The sequence below is a fragment of the Lipotes vexillifer genome, unplaced genomic scaffold (genome assembly GCF_000442215.2).
Source record: "Lipotes vexillifer unplaced genomic scaffold, Lipotes_vexillifer_v1.1 scaffold889, whole genome shotgun sequence".
NCBI lineage: Eukaryota > Metazoa > Chordata > Mammalia > Artiodactyla > Lipotidae > Lipotes > Lipotes vexillifer.
Window position 1 is genome coordinate 574154 of NW_006788335.1, and position 16639 is coordinate 590792.

The following is a 16639-nucleotide window of genomic DNA, read 5'->3' on the forward strand; positions in this document are numbered from 1 at the left end:
GAAGAGCTGCGAGGTTTTAATTAAAGCCCTGGGCTTTGCCCTGTGTTGCTAATTCAGAACATATCTTTTCCCTGCTACCTGGGAACCCGTAACTGGACCTGGCTGAGCCGTGGTTTCAAAATGTTGAACTAAATGAAAAGGTGAAAAAGAGATCCGTTTACAGTAACACACTCCAGATTCTCACTCATCCCAGGCAGGAAGATAGTTTCGATGTTGCTTTCTTTCACAAGACTTCCCATGATGCACTGAGGGAGTTCTGGAAGTGGACGGGGCAGGGAGATGCTCTCCCCTGGGCTGAGGCCAGCCTGTAGGAGTGGGAAAGACACTGGCATTGGAGCAGCTAGGCGACTCGTAACAAGTCACAGTCCTTCCTCAGCACTGCAGCCCCATCTGTAGCGTGGGGGTCATCCCGCCCTGCTTCCTGCTCCCTTCATAAGGCTGCTGTCACTGAGCCTCCCAGAACCATGGTTATAGTTTGAAAACTGTCAAGCTCTAGCAGAAGGTGGCATTGTTTGTTCTGGCCAGTGGTTTGTGATTTGATACGGGAGGACGCAGAGGGAAGAGCCATGAGGTGAGCGTGAGTGAACTTGACGTCTGTCCACCCTCCCTGCCAGGTGGCTCTGGCTTGTCTGGATGCCAGTGTTCGCCCTCTCGCACACCTGGCCCTCCCCCAGGGAATGACCCTGAGAGAAGTCCTGCTGTGTGCTCTGCCCCGCCAAGACGTTAGCTGCCTCAGGATAGCACAGCTCCTGCGCAGAGCGCCTTTCCCATCTCCCTGGCTCAGGTCTGGTGTCGGGGGAGAACCTGCACAGTCTGACATGCTCTCTCCCTCCTGTCCTGCTCCCCTCCCGCTGCGCCCTGCAGACCCTGCCCAGAAGGACGTGATGCTCGGCAAGTTCCACCACTTCCAGCACTTGGCTGAGCTGTACCACGGCTACCATGCCATTCAGCGGTACACGGTAAAGTGGCCGGGAGATGAGTCCTGGTGGGGGCACCAGTCCCAGCTGAGCTGGGAGCCCTGGGTACATCTTAACAGAACAGCAGACCTCTGGATGGAGGGTAAACCCAGGACATGATGACCTGCTGAGAAATCCTCGTCTCCTCCTGGGAGACAGTTTGGAACTTTGATTTTCCTTGATTGGTTACTTGTTTGAGGTGCAGCATGTGGGCTTCAGAATTAGCACGCCAGAGCTGGAGTGGGCCGGAGCTGGAGTGAGTGGGCCGGAGCTGGAGTGAGTGGGCCGGAGCTAGAGTGGGCCGGAGCTAGAGTGGGCCAGAGCTGGAGTGAGTGGGCCGGAGCTGCAGTGGGCCGGAGCTGGAGTGAGTGGGCCTTTCTGGTTGCTTGCTTCAGGTTTGGATGGCTCAGGCAGACTCTGGATTAGCCACTCAAAGTGCTATCTCTCTAAGTGATCAGTGGGGGACGTTGCCTGGGGCCCTCTCTTCTAGGTGGGTGAAGGTCTAGCTCTAACCAAAGGCCTGAGGTCTCTTCCCTGGCCCTGCCGCTGACTTGCTATGTGACCTTGAGCAATTTACTTCCCCTCTCTGACCCTCAGTTTCCTTCTCTATAAAGAAGAGTGTTGCCTTGATCTCCAGAGACCCAAATAGTTCTTTTTAATTACTCCTGGATCCTTCTGATTAAGCCATTTTAAATCTGCCTCCTGACAGTAGGGAACAGGTGACAGATTGTTATCAGCCTCCCTATTTTGTGTACCTTCGATCACTCAACAACGTGAGCTTATCCTGTGCTCATAAGCCAGAGGGTAATATCAATAGACGACCTTTATTGAGCACTTGCTATATACCAGGCAATGTGCTGAGGGCTTTATTGTGTCAGCCTTTCAACCATGCAGTGAGATAAGTGCTGTCATCCCCATCTTACAGATGAAGAAACTGAGGCGCTGGACAGAGAGATCCCACAGCTAGTAAGTAGCAGAGCCAGGACTTGAACCCAGGCAGCCTGACTTTGAGCCTGTGCTCTTAACCCCCCACCCCACTAATTTAGAGAAGGCAGACCCCTGGCCTCACGCCCCAGTTCCACTGTGTGGCCTTGGGCAAGTCGTTTACTTTCCTCTGTGCTTCAGCTTCCCTCTCTGCAAAAGGAGGATAATAACAGTACCTACCTGATGGCGTTGTTGTGAGAATTCAGTGAGGTAATATTGGGAACCACTTGGAAGAGTGACGCTGCAGGAGTCTCAGCTCTTCCCACTGCCCTGTGCGGAGGCCTCAAACCAGTTTTCCATCGGCCTACTCCCCGCAGGCTGAGCAGTCGCCTTTGGGTGTCTCAAAGGCCCTGCCTTCCACCCTTGGTGCCTCTTTCCCCTCATTTGTGCTGAGCTCCTGGCACATTCTCTGCCTCTGGGGGAAGTCTGGCAAGAATGACTCTTGTGGGGAGGGGAGGTTCCCTGCCTGAGCCATTAGCCCTGCATCTTACCTCTTCCCCGCACCAGGCCCAGTGGTCTCGAGGGACCTCATCTTCCCTGCAGTCTTTTTGGGGCCCCTTATCTCTATCAGGTGCCTACCTGGAAAGAAGCCCTCCAAATTAAAGACCCCAAACTCAGGGTGGAAGTCAGGGCCCAGCCCGGTCTCAGTTTGCCTGAGCCACTTTGGGACCCAGCTCCGTTTCCCCCTGCCTTGCCCTTGGTCCCTGGAGGCAGGGGCCTGGCGGTCTCCTCTCTGGAACAGCTAAGCTCTGCCCCAGGACCTGATGCAGCTGTGAGCTTGTGGCAGCTTCACACCCACTCGCAGGGCCTGGCTCTTCATCCCAGCTCAGGCTTCTTCACTGGGCCCTTCCTTCATTCAACAAATGCCCGCTGTGTGACATGCCCTGTGCCAAGGCCTCGGGCACAGTGCTGAAGGAGACATCGTCCCTGCCCCCCAGGAGCTCATAGTCTAGTAACAGGCGACTGCAGTGCAGTTCCCGCAAAGGAGACGCTTAGAGGACTTCCTCGAAGAGGTGGCCCCCTAGCCAAGGCGTGGGAGATGAGTAAGAATGGGGCAAGTGAAGAGGGCGAGGAAGGGCGTTCCTGGCGGAGGTCACAGCCAGAGCGAAGGCCCGGAGGGGGGTGTGGTGTTTTACGGTTTGGCATCAGGGCCCGGCAGAGCAGCTCTGATTCAGAGCAGGCTGGAAAGGGACGCATCAGACCTTTTCTGAGATAATGGCATCCTTCCCAGAGGAGAGGTGCGAATCCCGCGGAAGCCCCCCCCACACACACACACTCCCTCCTCTTTCTGGGACATTTCTTAGCTTCCACATCTAGTGCGGTATAACCAGAGGCAGGCTTCTCCCTGGCTGTCACCCAGAAAAGGATGCACTCTCAGGTTTTCTTGGGGTCTTGGAACTAACAGAAGCCGTAGAAATTTAAGTGAGAGCTGAAGAGAGAACGCTGGGCTCTGGACCAAGGAAGAAGGGTAAAGCGAGCGCTCACGAACTGAGGCCTAAGTCCTGGTGGCTCAGTGATGACTGTGGCCTAGCAAGACCCTTCAGGAAATGTCAGTTTTATTACCACTAAGTGCTCACTGGTGGGGGGTGGGGGTGGGTAGCTGGCCTGCCTTCATCTTGTCATCTAAAGCAGCACGCCAGATTCCTTCAAAACAGGGTTTTCTTAATCTTTTATAGACTCCTCCTGATAGAAAATTCCCTCTGCTCTGCTGTGTTGAGCTTCTGGCAGCCTCTGGGTGCAGAAGACCTGTTCATTCAACTCAGCGTGTCTTGAGTGCCTGCCTGTCAGGGTCTGTGCCGGACTCTGGGGGCAGAGGGATGCAGCTGGGAGCCCCAGCGCCTGGCACACCTGTGGGCGTCTGTACAGCAGAGAAGAGGCCTGCGATTTCATCCTACAGAGGGTTAATTGCCTCCATTTAAAGACGTGCTTGTATGAAGGTCATGTCTTAAATCGCATAAAGGTCTCCTCTTTTAGAGCTACTTGGAGACAGCTTGAGCTCAGGGAAGTGGAATCACTACTGACCCCAGAGGCAGTGAGCTTGGGAGAAAGACATTGTGGGGCTTTGGGATCAGACCTGGGTTTGAATCCTAGCTCCACTCCTTTCTAGCTGGTGACTTGGGCAGATCATCTCTCGAGGCCTCGGTTTTCTCGTCAGCACAGTGAGGATGACAATGTTTCCCTCGCGGGGTTGGGTTGGGGACCACCGGAGGCAGTGGCTGCAGGCGCCTGGCACACAGTAGGTGCCCACTGGGTGGGTCTGCTGTTCTGCTGAAGTCGCTTGGAGTTACTGGTGTCTGCGTCTCGCCCGGCCCAGCAGCAGCTCGGCTGAGAAATTCAATCCTGTTTGCTTTCCTCACGGCAGGAGGAGCCGTTCAGTTTCCACCTTCCCGAAACGCTCTTCAACATCTCCAGGTTCCTGCTGCACAGCCTGACCAAGGACACTCCCCTGGGCATCTCTAAAGTGTATCCTTTCTCTCACCCCACACTCTGTCCCGCCCCCTCTTGTCTAATGGCCAGAGCACTTTGCTGGCAGAAGTTTCCCTCTCTCCAGCTGCCTCGGGGAGGGGAGAGAGCTCGCCCTGCCGCTGCTGTTTGGCTGGACGAGAGGCTCAGCCAGGGAGACCGAGGGAGCGCCAAGGGAGGATTAGTTTTTAGGGCTCTCTGGGCTGGGCCCAGCAGCAGGCCTCTGGCCAACACACTGTCCAGGCCCTCCCGGAACCCACAGATGAGAGTGTGACTGAAGTGAAGGGAACGCCAGGCCTTCTGGGCTTTGGAATATTGGGCACTTCCCTGGGGGCGGGGGGCGGGGAGCGTTTATTCAGCCCAGGCGGACAGAGCACCTGCTGCATCCCCGGCGCCGGACTAGGCAGTAGGTGACAAACTGCCATCAAGTGGGGGAGGTGACAAGTGTCAGGGCCTGGTTCAGTGGGGCGTGTGCTGTGTCCGAGGGTGGAATGCAGCTAAGGCCGGGGCCAAGGTTGGCGAAGGCTGCCTAGAGGAGGTGACAGCCATCCTGTAGGCTGAGGTAACCAGGGAAGACGTGGAGTACATGTTCCAGGGGAGCACCCAGGGCCTGGAAGGGCTTGGAGGGAAGTGAGGTGGAGGGAGGGAGGAGCTGAAGGCCCCCTGCATGCGAGCCAGGCTGGAGGGGCAGCGGCCTGAGGGCCTCCCTGTGAGCAGGCCTCTCCTTCTCTGTCTGGTAAGGGCCATGGAGGGGCCGTGAGCTGAGGTGGGGCCTGAGGGCCTGTGCTGCCAGAAACGACCAGGAAATGACCCCAAATCCTGAAGGTCCTCAAAGTGATAAAAGTAATAAACCCATGTCCTCTTCTAAACACCACTGTCTCTAAGCCCCTTCCCAGCCCCACCCAACCCTGCCTTCTTTCCTTGAGTAAAAAACCCTCCCAGTCGAGGGTTCAGAGGTGAGAACTAGCTTCTCTTAAGGGTTTCAGGCCCATCATTTACATTTCAGGGGAAGCTGCCACAGGCCAAGGGGCTCTGGGGACCTACGCCCGGCCTTTGCTGCACGTTCTGTTCAAGTCAGCAGAGTTTGACTGAACCCTTGCCCTGAGCTTCACCCTTGCTGTCCACTGGGGATGGGGAAACAGCTCCCGACACAGCGCCTGACTCTCATCACGCACAGTTGGAGACACAGACAAGGAAACTGGCCTCCATGTGACTGCTGGGGTGGGCGGGGCCACGCTGGGGGGGTCTGGCCAACACACTGTCCAGGCCCTCCCGGAACCCACAGATGAGAGTGTGACTGAAGTGAAGGGAACGCCAGGCCTTCTGGGCTTTGGAATATTGGGCACTTCCCTGGGGGCGGGGGGCGGGGAGCGTTTATTCAGCCCAGGCGGACAGAGCACCTGCTGCATCCCCGGCGCCGGACTAGGCAGTAGGTGACAAACTGCCATCAAGTGGGGGAGGTGACAAGTGTCAGGGCCTGGTTCAGTGGGGCGTGTGCTGTGTCCGAGGGTGGAATGCAGCTAAGGCCGGGGCCAAGGTTGGCGAAGGCTGCCTAGAGGAGGTGACAGCCATCCTGTAGGCTGAGGTAACCAGGGAAGACGTGGAGTACATGTTCCAGGGGAGCACCCAGGGCCTGGAAGGGCTTGGAGGGAAGTGAGGTGGAGGGAGGGAGGAGCTGAAGGCCCCCTGCATGCGAGCCAGGCTGGAGGGGCAGCGGCCTGAGGGCCTCCCTGTGAGCAGGCCTCTCCTTCTCTGTCTGGTAAGGGCCATGGAGGGGCCGTGAGCTGAGGTGGGGCCTGAGGGCCTGTGCTGCCAGAAACGACCAGGAAATGACCCCAAATCCTGAAGGTCCTCAAAGTGATAAAAGTAATAAACCCATGTCCTCTTCTAAACACCACTGTCTCTAAGCCCCTTCCCAGCCCCACCCAACCCTGCCTTCTTTCCTTGAGTAAAAAACCCTCCCAGTCGAGGGTTCAGAGGTGAGAACTAGCTTCTCTTAAGGGTTTCAGGCCCATCATTTACATTTCAGGGGAAGCTGCCACAGGCCAAGGGGCTCTGGGGACCTACGCCCGGCCTTTGCTGCACGTTCTGTTCAAGTCAGCAGAGTTTGACTGAACCCTTGCCCTGAGCTTCACCCTTGCTGTCCACTGGGGATGGGGAAACAGCTCCCGACACAGCGCCTGACTCTCATCACGCACAGTTGGAGACACAGACAAGGAAACTGGCCTCCATGTGACTGCTGGGGTGGGCGGGGCCACGCTGGGGGGGTGGGGAACAGGAGCCTCGGGGGAAGGGGAGTGGGGAGGAGGTTGCGCCTGGAGGCCGCGGGCCTCATTTAGCTGAGGCGTGTGAGGGAGAAGTGGGGAAGGGCATTCATAGGTGGGGGGAGGGGAGGAAGGCCAGGCCAGGCCTGGGCACAGCTGGCCTTTGGGGTGACCTGAGATGGAGCACAAAGCCTAGGAGTTCCAAGGAGGGCCTTGGAGCAAGGGAGGCTGCGCTCAGAGCTCACCGTGGCCTTGGTGAAGTGCAGGGAGAGGAGTGTCTGCCCCGGGGACCGGCCTCTGGGCCGTCTGGGACCAGGCTCCATTGGCGGGGCTGGAGCAGGGGGGTACTTGCTGCCAGGCATCCTAGGGCCTGTCTGGCAGGCTAGGTGAGGCAGAGGGAGCCGTTTTGGCTTAGGCAGGGTACAGAATGAGCCCTCAGCAGGCCCAGAAACCCCAAGCAAGATTAAAATATTAATGGAAACTACGCTGTCTCTATCTCTGGAAAAATCTCTGGGCCTTGATACCTGAGAAATATACTTACATCCCACAAATGAGCGAGGCAGTGCTCAGACTCCTTCCCGTGCTCTCTTGGCACCAGCATGAGCTGCATTCCAGCACGGAGCTCGCTCCAGAGGTGGGCAGTGCCAGCTCTCGGGCCTGGAGTGGCGTCTACTGTCCTTAACGTTGTCATCGGCAGGAACACGCTCTTCACTCTAGCCAAACAGAGCAAAGCACTGGGTGCCTACAAGCTGGCCCGGCACGCCTATGACAAACTGCAGGGCCTGCAGACCCCCGCCAGGTTCCAGAAGTCCATCGAGCTGGGCAGCCTGACCATCCGCTCCAAGCCCTTCCAGGACAGCGAGGTGAGGGCGCGGCCCCCTCGGGCAGGAGGCTCCTAGTGCGACCTGGGTTCATTTGTAGATGGCTGCCGTGCTCCTGGGGCTTTGCGCTCCCTCCCTCCCCACAACCGCCCAAGCCCTGGATTGCCAACTCTCTCCCCTCTTCCCTCTCTGTGTCCTCTCTCTTCTCCGCCACAGCCCTGCCCTCCCTTGCTTCCTAACTCTCCGGAGGCTCCAGGTCTGCTCCACCCCAGTGCCCAGGTTGGCCCTGCCTTCACCGCAGCCTAGGAGCCCCTCCCCTAGCCCACCCCTTCTGGAACTGGATTGTCACTTGCCAGTTCCCGGTGTCTGCAACTCAGTCAGTGCCCCAGCCTGCCTTCCTCCAACGCAACCAGCCGCTGTCTCTTTCACAGTCCCCTCCTTCAAGCACAGAGCAGAGACTTGGCATTAGATCTAGGTTCAAACCCCAGTTCCCCCATTTCCTCGGTTTCCAGCTCTATGAAATGGGGATGCGCCTAATAGCTTTCCCACGAGAGGCTGTGAGGAGAAGTGAGCCAGCGTGGGTAATGTGCTTAGCGCAGTCCATGGAGCACAGGGACTGGCTGGTAAACGGGGGCCGCGGTGGTTGTCATTCCTGCCAGGAGAACCGCGCTGCTGAGCCCTGCCTGGGAAGGGGGTGTCCAGCGCTGCTGTGGTCCCTGTAGGCCCTTATGCTGCTTTGCCGCAGCTCAGAGCCTGTGCACTGCGCCCTCTCCAGTGCCCCCTCCCCACCTACCCAGGTGGCCTATCCTCTCAGCCGCCAGGCCCCAGGGAGCTGAAGCCAGGGGAGGAGACGGGGCTGGACCCCACCCCACCCCTGCTGGGCCCTCGGGCCATTGTGGTGCCGGCATTTTGTAGGAGCTGGTGCCCTTGTGCTACCGCTGCTCCACCAACAACCCGCTGCTAAACAACCTGGGCAACGTTTGCATCAATTGCCGCCAGCCCTTCGTCTTCTCAGCCTCTTCCTACGGTGAGTGCCGTGTGCGGTTGGGGCGGCCGGCATGTGGGTGGGGCACCTGTGTCCTCCTTTGGAAATCGGGGACCGTGAGACCCCCACCCCGCCTGACACACAGTCATTCCGGGTTCCCAGAGGCAGGACCCCAGTGCTGCCCCGACCTGAAGCACCCACCCCTCACAGCCCAGTGTGCAGCGCTGCCTGGTGAAAATGCCTGGGAAGAGGCGCCGCTAGTCAGGCACTCCGTCTGCGAGGCTGATGTGGCTCTCAGGCCCCAGCTCCTTCCATGTTGATGCGGGTCAAAAGCCCTTTCCCAGTAGCTGTGCAGAGATGCTTCTCTTCTTCCCTCGGAGAGGAGTCCCTCCGGCTCCTAGGGGGACAGAGCAGGGGTAAAGGCCCCCGGTGCTCACCCTTGGTACACACGCGTGGTTGCACGCACACACACGTACACGCACACATGCTTGCTTACCCCAGATGTGTGGCAATGCTGCACCTGCCAGCTTTCAGAGAGGCCTGTGCTGGGTGGGGAAGGAGCTCTGGGACCCTTCCACCCCCTCGCGCTGCCTGGTGAGAGCGTTCCAGCCCCAGCCCCTCCCCATCCCTGTGTCTGTGCCTGCAGAGGTGCTGCACCTGGTTGAATTCTACCTGGAGGAGGGGATCACTGACGAAGAAGCCGTCTCCCTAATTGACCTGGAGGCGCCAAGACACAAGCGTGAGAATAAATGGCAAGAGATCGCGAGCAACAGTATCCTGGGTGCCGGCCAGACCCTGTGTGTGTCGGCTGAGCGTCAGCCTGGGAGCACGCCAGGAGGCAGGGGTCTTGGTGGGTAAGGCCAGGGCAGGGCAGGGCAGGCCACCCTGTGTGCTGAGAAGGACCATGTGGGAGCAGGCACAGGGCCAGAAATGGGCAGAGCGCTGGCCAGGGTGCAGCGGTGCAGGAGGGGACAGCACGTGCCCACAGGCCAGAGGTGGCACGTTGAAGTGGAGATGCCGCCTTGGCCTTCCACCCAGGAGCGCCTCCCACCCACCCCTGGCTCCTGAAAGGCGCTCCCCTGCTTCTGGCTGTGTGGGGCTGATGAGCAGCCAACGCGGCATATGACGCCTGTATCGGTGGCCCAGCTCTTCTGGTCAGGTCACTTTTATGGACAAGGGACAGAAACACAACTTGGACAGGCCAAGCAACAAAAGGGTGTAGAGAAACCTAGCGTGGACGGGTGCTCAGCCTCACCCAGATGCCCGCTCAGCGCTGACGGGAGCCTGCCTCCTGTCCTCTGGGGCCTGCTATCCTCTGGTAGCTTCATTCTTACCGGCCCTGTCCCCACCAGCAGTGCCCAGCCTGCATCCCATCAGCCCTGCGACCCCCGGCGCTCCTCCCAGCGTGTCAGCATAAACCCCGGGACACGCCCTCCCTGGAACAGCTCGGGCCACAGGCCACACATCAGGTGTCCCTGTGGCCAGGACCGCAGTCATGGTCCCGGCCGAGCCACGGCGTGCACACGGTGGGCCTTGTGAGTACGCAGTAGCTGGGTGGGCGGGTCTCGGCGGGCTGGGAGCCGGTGTTTCTACAAGCTTTCAGACGAGGCCTGTGCCGCTGGTCTGTGGACCACGTTTGGAGGAGCAGGATTGAGGAACACCCAGGCAGTTGTTAACTGAAGGACGGAGACGGGAACCGTGTCTGCGCTCACGCCCACCCTCTGCACACTCACGTCAGATGCTTAAGGCTGGGTCGTAGTTGCTGTGCGGGGCCACGTCCCGCGCCTGACTCGGCACCAGCGGCCTCCCTTCCCCTGGGGGCCCTTCCCCAGCCAGCCTGGCAGAGGGGCGGCTCCCTGGGGTCCGCAGGCGCTCCCCTCCTCCTCCCTGGAACAGGATCCGCGCGGCCGCCCCAGGTGCCTGCAGACCACCCGGCAGCTGCTGAGTGTTCCTCCAGGAGCTGGCGGGTTTGCCGGCCGTGGTTTCCAGCCAGGCCCGTCGTTGCTGCTCCCACACCAGCGGGCCCATAGGCCTCCGCTCACACGGCGCTTCTCGCCGGTCTCCGTGAGCCGCGCCTGGTCTGAGGGGGCAGCAGAGGCCCGTCAGAGCCCCTTGTCTCCTCCTTCCCCACCTGTGCTCTGGGTGTGGCCCCGGCCTCGTGTGACCGCGGCGTCACCCCGGCCCACATTCCCTCCATCCCTCCATCTGGAAAGCCTCTCCAGAGACCTTGCCACGCTTCCCCACGGCTGGTAGGGAGAGTGGCTCTCAGGGCCTGGAGGGAGCTCCCGTGGGTCTCAACGCATTGGGTGGAGGGTGGAGCCTGTCCCTCGGCCTCAGGTCCTGTCCTTGACTAGCTCCTGCAGCTTCTCAGACTCTGAGGCTGGACGAGACCCTGGACTCCATGGGAGACGATGACCCCTTCACAGCCAAGCTGAGCTTCGAGGTGAGGGCGCCCCTCTGAGTGACAGGCTGCTGAGGCCCATGAGGCCTGCTGGGAGGGCAGTCTTGGGTTCCTTTCCTGCGCATACTCCCTGTCGGGGCCACTCGGGGGAGAGGAGGTGCCTTCACAGAGGTGGGCTGGCTAGGTTCTATTGAGGGACCCGGTGGGGGAAGTGTCTGGGGTCCTCTGTGGGATCGTAATCCACGTAAACATGTCTCCGTGGCTGAGTGAGGGCCCTGGTGCCCCTCTCCCCACCTGCCCTACAGCAAGGTGGCTTGGAGTTTGTGCCCGTGGTGGTGAGCCGCTCGGTGCTGCGCTCCATGAGCCGGCGGGACGTGCTCGTCAAGCGCTGGCCCCCTCCCCTGCGGTGGCAGTACTTCCGCTCCCTGCTGCCCGACGCCTCCATCACCATGTGCCCCTCCTGCTTCCAGGTACCTTGCCTGCTGCCTGCAGCTCACGTGTGCTTCCCAGTTTCTCACCTCCACTGCTTTTCCGTTTCCCAGATGTCCCCTTAGGGAGGCCAGGCATCTGGGAGGAGCACAGGTGTCCCTCAGCGGCCAAGTCCCAAGGCCAGGGCTCTGAGTTGGGAGAAAGACTGAGCCATCCTTAGGCCCTCCCCACTCTCACATGCGTTCCATGGGCTGTCTGGAGTGGACTTGCCCCTGACCCTGTGCTTTCTGTACCTGCCCTTAAACCAGGAGGGCTGGGCAAATGTGATGCACCTTTGAACTTCATTTAGGGAAAAAAGGGGCCTCAGACCTTCTCCCCCTCCCTCCCAGTCCTCAGACAAAGGTGGCCTGGATGTGGTGTTTCTAGTCCCGACTCACTGCCAAGCCACCTGCCCTTGGAAGGTCAGTGGACCCCACCAAGCTTGGGGCTGCTGAGCGCCCAGAGCTGCAGCCTGGGGTCCCGGCCGTCTCTCCTCAGATGTTCCACTCAGAGGACTACGAGCTGCTGGTGCTTCAGCACACCTGCTGCCCCTACTGCCGGAGGCGCATCGACGACCCCAGCCCTTGACCGGCAGCCTCGGGACCACCTGCCCCCTCCCAGCCGCCTTGCAGGCAGCCGGGCTATCGAAGGAAGAGTTAAACTGTCAGAATGTGTCTTCTGCCCAGATCAAGTTTGAACTCTAGGGAGGGGCCTTGTGTAACCACGGAATTCCTATTTATGGCATTTCATGCCTTGTAAATACTGCCAGGAGAGGGAGAAGAGAATGTACATATATTTTCTAAGGAAAAAAAATCTGTTACTTTCAGAACGGCTCTGAGTTGTTCACGGCAGCCTGCTGGAGTCCACAGATCTGTCAGACCGTTAACATGTACACTTTGCGAACAGATTGCCTCAATAATTACAAATAAAAGGGCTACTTATTTTCGTCATCCGTGCCTGCATTTTCACAAATCTTCGTATTGTCTGCAACTTAATTTCCTTATGCAAAAGTGCACCTGTTTCTAATTTGATCTGAGAGGAACATTACATGTGTGTGCTCTTAAAATTTAATCGAAATGGCAAGATGGGAGTGGTAGGGGAACGGGTTTTTAAAATTATTTATTTATTTATTTTGGTTTTAACGGGGCTCCATCTCAACGAGAAGATAAGATATCTGGCTCTGAAGAAGGTGGCAAAGAGGGCTGCCGCTCCCGGGGGCTCTGGAGTCGACCCTCTACTTCCCATCTGGGGCCAGGCCCCCCTCCTCCCCACCATCCCCTAGCCCCCCAAGCTGACCTGAAGCTTTCCCCTTCCTTCAGCTCCTGGAGTGGGTGGGTTTCGTTTGAGGTTCCAGGAAGGTCCCTTCTCCTGAGCACCAGCAAGTGTCCGATTCGGCAGCTCGAGTGCCGATGAGAAGCTGGGGAGGGGAGCTGACATTTACTGGGGACCTTTTCTGTGCCAGCCGTGCTTCGTAGGCTGGCTCAGTTCTCATAGGCTGGCTCAGTGACGGAGGGGGGTGATTTCCGTTCGGCCGCCATGGGGGCTAGTGGAGGTGCTGGGGCCCTGGCTGGGAAGCCCCTGTCCTGTCCTGAGGCCTCTCCCTTCGCCCTCCGCTCTACCTGCCCAGGAGGCAGCGAGCAGTCCAGTGCTTTATACAAAGTCCTGACCGCAGGAAGAAGGGAACTGGGCTGCCGGGGAATATGTGGAAAACCACCCTGGTGATTAGATATTGATACTTTACAGGGCATCTGTGAAGTGGGCAGAGCGGGACAAATGTCCCCATTGGAGGGATGAAGACCCTGAGGCCTGGAGAAGGGAGCAGCTGCAGAGGCCACCCAGTGGTGAGTCCAGAGCTGGACCCCTACCCCACCCTCCCCTCCCTGCCTCCCTCTGCATCTCTCTTAGGGGATGAGGGAGGAAAATACAGACAGGGAGCCAGAACTCCAACAGAACTCCTCCGTTGAGTGTCTAATTACGTATGATCATGCATGCTCTCTCACTAAACATTTATTAATGGGTTAGGATTTCCATTAGCGCATTACTTGAACTGAAAGCACTTGCATATGGCTGGGAGAAAGGAGAGGGAAAAAACAGCCCCCCGCCACCTAACAGGCGTCAATCACAGTGACAGATAAGATGGAGGCTAGAGGCAGGGGAGGGGCCCAGCCTGAGACTCCAGCGTGCATCCTCTCAGCCGAAAGACGCAGAGGTGAGGGTGTGCTGTACCAGGTTCTGCTGCCACAGGGGAGCTGAGCTCCAGAGGCCTGGGTCTGAGCTCCCGTTAAGTCTGGCCCTGACTGAGCGCCAGACATGGTGCCGAGCACTTTCCATGCATCATCTTCTGTAACCCTCAGCCGTCTTCAAGGATGTCCATTGTACAGATGCTGAGACTGAGGCTCAGTGACATTCTCTTTTCTTTCATTCACCAAATATTTATTGAGTCGAGACAGAGTCATAGGCAGGCACAGCCTTTGTGCGTGAGCACTGTGTCCTGCTGCTCTCCTGTTCCGACCTGGACAAGGCCTTGGCCAGGTCCAGCCCTCTCTCCAAGGCTGTTTTCCCATCGGTACAAGAGGCCCCTCCAGCTCTGACACTGAGGTTCCAGCCTCAGTCTGTGTCAGGTGACCCTGACAGCCCCTCCCATGCCACAGTGAGGCAGGCACCACGGGGGTCTTGAGATGCCTGTCTCACTAAGAGGAGACTGAGGCCCGGGGAGGGGAGCGGCTGCCAGAGGCTGTGCAGCTTGGAAGTGGTTCAGGCTGCGACTTGATCCTGACCTCTTGGCTCCAGGTCCTCAGCACTGTTCCCAGTTCCTGGAAGGAGGTAAGGAAGCAGGGATTGGGTGGCCCAGAAAGAGCCGCAGGCCAGACCTTAGGTGGCCCTGGCTCTGGCCCGGCCTCAGCCCACTGGTGTCTGCACCTACCCCCAGCAAGGCTGCCGAAGCCAGGAGCCCCTCATGGCTCTCGAACAGGTTGGCAGGTGCCCCTTCTCCAAGATTGCTGCCGGTGGCAGATACCAGATGACCTTCCACTTGTGCCAGCCCTGACCTCAGGGCAGGTAGAAGCCCCATCAGAGAGGCCACCACTGGGCAGGGCTGTCACCCTGGGCCCGGCACTTGCCCAAGTACACCCTGATACTCCTCCAGCCAGACTCCAGAACATCTCCTAGAATGGAACCCGGCCACGCCCCTCCCCTGCTTGTAACTTTAGTGGCCCCTGCTGGCCGCCAGCTGGCCCCCCGGACTCGTAGGCCCTCCTGCCTCCCCTGCCATCCCATCTCACGGCCCCAGCGCCTCTACGCCAGCCGGCCCTTCCCTCCTTGGACCTGGACCCAGCTGTCCCCCTGCCTAGGCTGGGGAGCTTCCCCACTTCCTGGTCCAAATCTCGCTCCTCTGGGCCCCCACAGCACTGGGGCTGGAGCATATTCCCACCTTTCACGGTTATTAGTTTTCCCTTTGCTGCCTCCTAAGCCTGGGAGCTCCTTGAGGACGGGGACTGTCTAGGATTCCTCTCAGTGTCCCCAGCACCCAGATCAGGCCAAATGCTGCAGTGGGAGGGAAGGAAGGAGGAGGAAGGAAGTGGGGCGGGGGGAGAGGAGGCCTCTCCTTCCCTCTCCCCCCTTGACATTCTCAGCTCAGTCTAAGGCCTCACTCAGCTGTGGTGATGCAGCCTGTGGAGCTAAGCCAGTGAGGGGAGGCGGGGAGGGGGAGGGTGCTGCTGACCAAGCAGCACCTCCACGCAGAGGCTTACGAGCTATTTGCGCGCTGTCCCCTAAGCGCTAATCCTGCATGGCCAAGTAGGAGCCCTACCCCTGGCGTGCCAGAGGGGCTGGCCCCCGGGAAGCAGAGACGACCAACCCCGGTGGCCCCGGCGCCACCCCTCACGGCTCCTCGCAGCTTGTTCTCAGCCTGGCCAAGAGGGGCAGCGGCTCAGAAGGTTGCCCACACCCGGACTTGGCCCTCTTGTGCTCTGAGCCGCTCTCTAAACTTCCTGACACAGGGGACAAAAGAGCTCAGGCTGGAGGGGTAGCCGCCTGGCCTCCGTTCCGGCTCTGCCGAGGAACCTCATTTCCCCCAGTGGTCAGAGGGGACTGAGGCCTCCTCACGGGGCTGGGAGCAGATGTTCCTTCACGGGGCAAATCTTTACTGAGCACCTACTCTGGGCTGCAAGCTCAGGTGTAGCCAAGAACAGGCCGAGCCGGCCCTGCCTTCTAGAGAGAGATGGGCCGTCAGTCAGGAGACACGTAAGACGTTGCTGACTGTGATGACTACCGAATAGGAAATGAACGTGTGATGGGTGGGTGCCCAGACGTTTAGAGCTGGCGGGGGCTCTCCATGGCTGTGGATTGAATGAGGTTCGGAAGAGGATAACGCTTTCAGCAATGCTCACTGATCACCTACAGGAAACTGAGGCACAGGGAAGTGGGGAGGGCTGGGCTACACCTGGCTCTGTGGCCGCAGAGCCTCAGTCCAGCGAGGGAGGACCGTGAGACCTGTATCGTCAGACCTGAAGGTCTGTGAGCGCTTTCCCTGGTGGGGAAAGCGGGTCAGGTTTACCATGCAGGTGGGCGTGGATCCCTGGAGTTTTCTAGCCCCAGCAAACTGAGAGGGGAAGCGGGTCTTCCGGGGCTCTCTTGGCGACCGAGAGCCACAGGCTTGAGCCCAGTGCCGCCTCCACCACTGCTGCCCAGGCTTGACCGACTCAGTCAGGCCTTTTCCAGCACCCCAGCGCAGCCCTCTTTTGTCATTGGCAGCGTGGTGTGTGTTATGAAGGGAAGCTCTTCCTGAGAGCCGTCTTTGGGGCAGGAGGGAGATGTGGCCAGGCAGGTTTGTCACATGACCTGGGTGACTCCCTGCCAACTAGGGGCCTTGGTCTCCCCACCTGCAAAATGCGGCAAGGAGCGGGTCAGCGTAAGTGTCTTCTAATGACCTTCCTGCTCGCTCCATGAGCCTGTTCCTCTGAACAAAAAGAGCTTTATTTATTTATTTATTTTTTAGTTCTTTATCATGCGTTACAGAACACAGCTCCATCACATCAGGGATGGCCTTTAACCCCTCATCTCCTCACCCTGTGAGCGTGGGATTATTAGACTTTCCTATAGAGGGTGAACCTGAGTCTTAGAGAAGGGAAGCACTTCCTGATGTAACCTAGATCCATCCCCTCAGTCCACAAATATTTCTTGAGCACCTATTATGTGCCAGACCCCGGGGAATACTTCAGTGAACCAAACAGAAATCCCAGCTCGTTCAGTTTCAGGGAAAATGATTTTCATGCTCCTGCTGTGTGTGGAGCTGGGCT

At 58.9% G+C, this 16639-nt stretch overlaps 1 protein-coding gene across 3 annotated transcripts in view; it reads left to right on the top strand.

Annotated features, from left to right (window-relative positions):
- The window catches only part of IFT122 (intraflagellar transport 122), a 73060-nt gene extending 60892 nt beyond the window's left edge, over nucleotides 1-12168 (top strand). Inside the window, exons 22-29 of one of the 3 annotated variants that reach the window (XM_007461562.1) lie at nucleotides 865-959; nucleotides 4303-4403; nucleotides 7365-7530; nucleotides 8404-8515; nucleotides 9120-9245; nucleotides 10837-10916; nucleotides 11180-11344; nucleotides 11841-12009. In XM_007461562.1, the coding sequence (XP_007461624.1) occupies nucleotides 865-959; nucleotides 4303-4403; nucleotides 7365-7530; nucleotides 8404-8515; nucleotides 9120-9245; nucleotides 10837-10916; nucleotides 11180-11344; nucleotides 11841-11930 (935 nt within the window). In that variant the 3' untranslated portion in view covers nucleotides 11931-12009. Of the gene's footprint in view, nucleotides 1-864; nucleotides 960-4302; nucleotides 4404-7364; nucleotides 7531-8403; nucleotides 8516-9119; nucleotides 9246-10836; nucleotides 10917-11179; nucleotides 11345-11840 lie in introns of all 3 variants that reach the window. The other 2 variants (XM_007461561.1, XM_007461563.1) reach the window with 2 other exon arrangements.
- Nucleotides 12169-16639: the final 4471 nt, after the last annotated feature.